General features: G+C 34.0%; 1 protein-coding gene across 2 annotated transcripts; it reads left to right on the top strand.

The window, feature by feature from the left end:
- Nucleotides 1–623: 623 nt before the first annotated feature.
- LOC107763559 (putative F-box protein At5g04010) lies at nt 624–4,895 on the top strand. Of its 2 annotated transcripts, XR_012700423.1 has the most exons (3): nt 624–1,090; nt 3,458–3,873; nt 4,011–4,895. XR_012700423.1 is itself a non-coding variant. In XM_016582045.2 (2 exons), the coding sequence occupies exons 1-2, from the start codon at nt 678–680 to the stop codon at nt 2,003–2,005; spliced, it is 792 nt and encodes a 263-aa protein (XP_016437531.2). In that variant the 5' UTR covers nt 624–677; the 3' UTR covers nt 2,006–2,135. The 2 variants fall into 2 exon arrangements, 1 of the variants encoding a protein (XP_016437531.2); XM_016582045.2 differs by lacking the exons at nt 3,458–3,873; nt 4,011–4,895 and adding an exon at nt 1,627–2,135.
- Nucleotides 4,896–7,243: the final 2,348 nt, after the last annotated feature.

Here is a 7,243-nt window from a genome sequence, read left to right on the forward strand (position 1 = left end):
CTTATACAAGAGAGGTCATCGGTCTCCGTTAATTTTAGTAAGAATATATTCTATATATATTAAAAACGATTATATATTTTGCTTGAAATTTTTAAAATTAAAAGTCCGATGAAGCTGGCGTTCGGTCCGTCTCTCGCCATAGGTACCCATCACTGAAACGACAAATATATTAGATTTAGTGGACATAATATACTTGATTTTAATATAATGCAAAATTGAATGACTGACTTCTTGACTTTCTACTTAATTTCAATCACAAAATCTGGTAAAAAAATGCACATATTAATTCACGTCAATATATAACGTAAGTATCTTAATGTTCTAATCACTCCAAGCACATTATTAGCATGTTGAATATTGTTTTCTCGAAATATAAACGCACGATATTAAATTAAAGTCATCAAAAACACTATATATGTACAAAGGAGAAAATAAGGAAAAGCAAAATAGTGAACCATAATCTTCTTCAAAACGCGTCGACATAGTAGTAACGACTGTGTATAACTATATCATACGTGTCACGTCACCACCATGCAAAAGTCCGAGAACTCAACACGTGTCACTTCTTTAGACACTTAAAACCAATAGAAATGAAATTGGATAAAATCTTACTTCTAACTCTTATGAGTCTGATTTTATAGTTGAAAATAATGGTGTGATAAAAGAAAAAGAAGACAATGGCGACAGTTTCACCACCTCCATGGCAAGTTCTTGTTCTTGTTTCAAACCATCTTGATCCAAAAACACTAGCTATAGCTTCATGTGTATGCAAATCATGGTCTATTTCCATGTCCTTAGATCAAATATGGCAACCCCTTTGCTCCACTCATTACCCTTCTCTCTCTACACTTAATACTTGTTATAATCCCACCGTCTCTTACCGGCGATTATACGCCCTGGGTCACAGGGCGAATAACCGCCGGCTGAAACAGCCGTTGAAACCTCGTATTTCCCTTAATAACATTATTTTTGCACTTAACATCTATAAAACCACTACACGCATGGTGACTTTAGTCAAGCATGGAAGCCAACTTTGTTTCGACAAGAAGGGTGTTTTTCGGTTCGATATTGATGTCGAACAATGGCAAAGGTAAGTGTTGGAGGGTGTTCTTTATAATAGCTGTCAAACTTCTTTATAACCGTCAAATCTTTTTATAACGGCCTCGTTTTCTAAATATTTTTGAATGTTAGCGGATTCAAATATTTTTTAGTGTTAGCGAAGTGTTGTGATAGAGAACATGTCATAAAATAACACATGAAAATTGGTTCCGGAAAAATTTGACTTTTATAGTGAAGTTTGTTAGGTAGGGATGATGTTATATAGGAAATGGTTTCAGTATATATATTATGTTGAATCTCCTTGATTGTGAAACTTCCACTTCCAATCTTGTTGTGAGTTCGAGTCTACCCAAGAGCAAGGTGGGAAGTTCTTGGAGGGAAGGATGCCGAGGGTCTATTTGGGAACAGCCTCCCTACCTCAGGGTAGGGTAAGGTCTGCGTACACTGCGTACACACTACCCTCCCCAGACCTCACTAAGTGGGATTATACTGTGTTGTTGTTGTTGTGATTGTGAAGTGTATTCAATCATGTTTCAAGTTTGCATTTTTTTGAATTTTTCATGTCAGGATTCCTGGCTCTGCCACTGATGTCAAGAACGGGGATTTGGGGCCGTTTGATTCACTCGGTGACTTGAGGGTGACATGGGATGTGATTTTGGAAGGGTTTAAGGGCGTTTTTAATGTGATGAATTGTAAAGGGAAAGGTAGGTTTGTTTTAGGGTTGGAAGGGTGGTTTTCCGAGGAGCTGCCGCCACCGGGATGTTGCTCGAGCGACACGGTTAGCGGGCTCGTGGCGGATTTGAGGTTAGGGTTGAAGGTAGAAGATGGAAGAGCGGTGGTTGAGAGAATGAGTGCAGGAGTTTTGAGTATAGTGAGTTGGAGATATCTTTTTGTTGAAGATGCTCTTAGATATTTGCAGCATTTTCTTTCACCTTGTGGTGTGTAAATAATGTTGGAAACTAGAAATAGTTTTTGTGCAAACAGTTCACATGATTAAGTCATGTACTATTGACAGTTTTTGAATATACGGACGCCCAAACTCAGACTATGTAAATAGAGTATTACCGCTTCAGTTCTCTCTTGAATACTTGCTTTCATGATTTTATAATGATTTAAGAAGAAAAACTGCAGGACAAACAGCTATTAAACTTAAAGACCAGATCAAATCAATAAAATTTGGGTTTTTCAATCTCAATTTTCTAGGGTTTTTCGGGGGTTTCTTCTTCATAAAGTCTTCATAGCACAAAATATATAATTTGTGCTTCAAATATTTCTTTAATCATAGTAAGATAGAATTATATAAGGTATTTTTTAATAAAATAACATAAATATGAGATGAGTCATGGCATCGTACTAAAATATTCAATAATAAAGATAACAAAATCGTATAAAATAAGTATTGTTAATAACCCATAATGAAAACAAACATAATTTAAAATTACTAATAAGTTGCTAAAATAAATACGACTAATAAGTACTATTATTTATATGACCAAACACTAAAAGAAAAATAAGTTATTCATTTTATCTAATCTACGGAAAAACTAAAAAATAAATATCTAACACTATTTTCATTTATAATACAATTGTATTGAATGTCTTTTATTAACATTAGTATTGATTTAAGATTTATTTGAGTTTTTTTTTATGAACTTTAAAACTTATTGCAGCATCCAAAAATTATAAGTCCAAGCTTGAAATAATATATGAAAAGATAAAACTATAAAAAAAATTAATAACTATTTATAAACTACACTACAATAAATATTTTTAAAATGTCTATACATATAATGTTAGGTTGGTTTGGTTTCGGTTTGACTTTTTTTAGTTAAAACCAAACCAAACCAAACCAAATATGGTCGGGTTTTTTTTTTCCAGCACCAAACCAAATCATAGTCGGATTTCTTTTTTCGGTTTGACTCGAATTATCGGGTTGGTGCGGTTTCATTTGTACACCCCCAGTATCATATATGATGGAGGATAGTCGTAAAAAATACAATTAAGTTCCCAAATTATGCATTATACTATTAAAGTTGGCTATTTATCAACAACTTCAGTAGCTTCTATATATATGCTTCATCATTGGCTTCCCCAACTGAGAGAGAGAGAGAGAGTATAAAAGCACCTTAACTTCCACCTGGGAGTAAAGCTCTCTGAGGTCCTTCATTATGGAATCTAGGTACAATTCACCAGTACCTAATATTGTATGCAAATTTAAGAAGAATTTATATGGATTGAAGCAAGCTCCCTGATAGTGGTACAAAAAGTTTGAGTCTGTTATAGGGGAGCAAGGCTACAAGAAGACTTCTTCATATCACTGTGTGTTTGTATAAAGATTTTCTGATGACGATTTTATCATCCTCTTGCTATATGTGGATGATATGTTGATTGTGGGCAGGAATTCTTCTAAGATTGACGAGTTGAAGAAACAGTTGAATAAGTCTTTTGCAATGAAAGACTTGGGTCATACTAAGCAGATTTTGGGCATGAGAATTACTCGTTCGAGAAACGAAAGGAAGCTTTACTTGTCACAGGAGAAGTCATAGAACGTGTACTGGAGCGCTTCAATATGAAAAGTGCTAAGTTGGTTCGCACACCTCTTCCTGGTCATCTGAAGTTGAGCAAGAAGATGTGTCCAACAACAACGGAGGAAAAAGAGAGAAAGGCCAAGATTCCTTATTCCTCTGCCGTTGGAAGTTTGATGTATGCAATGGTATGCACTCGACCAGATATTGCTCATGCAGTCGGTGTTGTTAGCAGATTTCTCGAAAATCCAGGAAAAGAGCATTGAGAAGCTGTAAAGTGGATACTCAGGTATCTAAGAGGAAGCTCACGTGAATGCTTATGTTTTGGAGGATCAAATCCAATTTTGAAGGGCTATACAGATTCTGATATGACAGGTGACCTTGATAACAGAAAATTCACTACTGGATATTTGTTTACTTTTTCAGGGGGAGCTATATCATGGCAGTCGAAGTTGCAGAAGTGTGTCGCACTATCTACAACTGAAGCGGAGTATATTGCGGTTACTGAAGCTGGCAAAGAGATGATATGGCTCAAGAGATTTCTTCAAGAACTTGGATTGCAACAGATGGAGTATGTTGTCTATTGCGACAGTCAGAGTGCAATAGACCTGAGCAAAAACTCCATGTACCATGCGAGAACAAAACACATTGACGTCAGATATCATTGGATTCGTGAGCAAGTGGAGAACGAATCACTTCAAGTCAAAAAGATTCACACGAGTGAAAATCCTGCAGATATGTTGACCAAGGTGGTACCAAGAGACAAGTTCGAGCCATGCAAAGAACTTGTCGGCATGCACTCAAACTAGAAGATAGTGCTACCTCCTCTAGATGAATGAGACTGGAGGGGGAGATTGATATGGTTTCCATCTCATTCAATTGATTTGGTAGCCAATTTTGTTGACTTGGTTTGGTTTGGTAGCCAACCTTATTGAATTTGTATAATTTGGTAGCCAATTTTATTGACTTGGTTTGGTTTGGTAGCCAACCTTGTTGAAATTGTGAAAAGGGTGTGTAAATTGTCAAATATTGTAGGCTTTAGAGAGTGAGGTTTTAGCTATAAAAGGAGAGCTTTAACTCTCATTTCTACACCAACAAAGAGAGAAAAGAGAGAACAAGGTATTCCATAAACTATAAGAAAATAGTTTGTGAAGAAATATAGAGTGTGAGAGATATTGTAGTGAGGTGGAAAAAGCAAAAGAGTGTTTATTTCTTTTGAGGGTGTAGTGGTCTTAGGAGTATTTTTTACTCGTTACTACACAGTGTAAAATTCCTTGCTATAGTGATATTAGTTGCTCTTCTTGGCCGTGGTTTTTTCCCTTATTCAGAAGGGTTTTCACGTAAAATCTTGGTGTCATTATTGTTGCATTTCTATTCTTGCTGATTTAACCATAACTTAGTGTTCAGTGTTTATCACTAATACCGTAAATACTAATTTTACTGGGTTTATTCCCAACACTCTCATCATCACTCCTATCGAGGAGCACCTCATCTTGATTTCCCTGTCACTTTCCTGATCAGACTCAATTTCAGGACCAATATTCAGGGACACACCGGACTTAAAAAACTTGGGTGGGATGTCCATTTTTAAAGTGCTTGCTAATATTTAGTCACAGTTTAAAATATAACTGAGAAATAGCCACTTTTTAATGTGGAAATAAAATTTTAATTAGAGTTTGAACATCTATCAATTCAAACTCCAAGGATCGTTCCTATTAATGAGCAATTCGAACTCCAAAAAAAATCATGAAGTTTGAACTTTTATTATTTCAAACTCCAGAAAAAATTCATGGAGTTCAAACTTTCACAATTTCTTGCGCAACAGTAGTGAAGCATGGTATGGACACTGACCGATCAAATTCTTTTAAAAAATATGTTAATGCTAAGTTCATACCTATTGTCAGAAAAGAGCAGTACCACTACATTCATTAAATTAAATTCTGAATCTACTTAAAGATGTTGTCTAATATAGTTCCATACATGCCTTCACTCTTTGATAAAGCAGCAGCCTAGCTTAAGTAAAGCATATATTTTTCTAATTAACACACACCATAAACACCTTTTTTTAATAATTGCGGAAACCGGGCCAGCTTGGACGCATCTCGATTAATTTAATAGGGTACCTGATAATTTAAGGGTCATTTGGTTACTAGGTGGTATATCGAGGGATTAACCCCTCGATTGCAATAGGTAATACCAAGATTTTGGTATAAAATTTATACCAGTATCAACTAGTACAGATAATCAAATATGGGTAAATGCAATCCCAAATTCTATAGCAATTCCTTAGTCTGGCTGAAATTTAAACCTGAGACCTCATGGTTCTCTACCCACTCCATTGATCACGAGGCCACACAATTGAATGCAAACACACCTATTACTCGAAGCAAACAACTATATGGTCTGGTTCAGGTATTTTAGTATTGACCCGTTTGATATGGATGAAAAATCAGGTGACAATATTTAATTGGATATTTATTACACCTCAAATTTGTGTATACACACGTGCTATATTTTTTGTACTGGTTTTAGCTTTTGTGTTAAAGTGGAACATAAGAAATAGAGTTGGAGGGCCAAAATGGAACATATAAAATAGAACTGAAGGGCCAAAATGGAACAAGGCAAAGATAAAGTGCCAAAATGAAATATTGTGCCAAGTTGAATGGGTTGTATTTGGCCTTTTTGCATGTTTATATTAGGAATAGAAGACTGAAACTTAAATGCATAGGACGACATGTAAATTTCATTCATATATATTATTCCTAATCTGGTTTAGTATAAAATAATTAAATTAACTGACAGAATAAAAAAAGGAGATAAATAAAAACATAGGAAGAAGCAATTTCTCTCACTACTGTTAGGTAAAATCTCCAGCAACATATATATACAAATATGCTATAGTACGAACATTATATAGAAGAATTTATACACCAAACTTTAGGGATTTCAAAATCCTAAATAGTAGGAAAATATTTAAATGGTTATTCCTATATATTAGATAAATAATTTAATTACAGTATTATTCAATGTGAACTCTATATTTAAAGGGTAAAAAAGATGAATGACATTTTGTTAAGGGTCTTCGTGTTTTTAATATAGTACTAGTTACTATGTACGTGCGTTACACTTAAATCTTTAGCCAGAACTTTTATGTGAAAGAACAACTAACTAAATTTAGTAACAAATTATTTACAAGATGAAATAATTATTATAAAGTAATTAACGTGATAAAATACTTCTTTATAGATGACATTTTTGGTGTATGTTTCCTTCTATAACTTTGACTTCTCCCTCTTAAAAGTGAAACATATTATTAGCCCGTTTGGCCAAGCTGCAAAAATCAGCTTATTTTGAGAAGTGTTTTTTTCAAAAGTGTTTTTCTCAAAAATACTTTTGGTGAGAAGCAGTTTGTGTTTGACTAATTAGTTTGAAAAAGTTATTATTTAATTATTTTCTTTTTATTTAATATTTTAAAAATTAACTCAAAGTATTTGAATTATGTAGTAACTCCTAATATTTAGGAACACAAAGCATATCATAAAAGATAACAATTATTTAATTTTAGCTTTATATGAACTAATACAAATTCAATTTTTCACTTTGTTCAGAATGTTATTAATTGTTTTTAGAGCGTAGTATTAAATGTTCCTTTTAGTATG

This window comes from Nicotiana tabacum, chromosome 16 (genome assembly GCF_000715075.1).
Source record: "Nicotiana tabacum cultivar K326 chromosome 16, ASM71507v2, whole genome shotgun sequence".
Classification (NCBI taxonomy): Eukaryota; Viridiplantae; Streptophyta; class Magnoliopsida; order Solanales; family Solanaceae; genus Nicotiana; species Nicotiana tabacum.

Excerpts from the sequence above, each read along its gene's own strand:
- LOC107763559 (XM_016582045.2), top strand. The coding sequence starts at position 678 with ATGGCGACAGTTTCACCACCTCCATGGCAAGTTCTTGTTCTTGTTTCA. Across the intron at positions 1,091-1,626 it reads GATGTCGAACAATGGCAAAG|GATTCCTGGCTCTGCCACTG; the intron begins GTAAGTGTTGGA and ends TTTTCATGTCAG.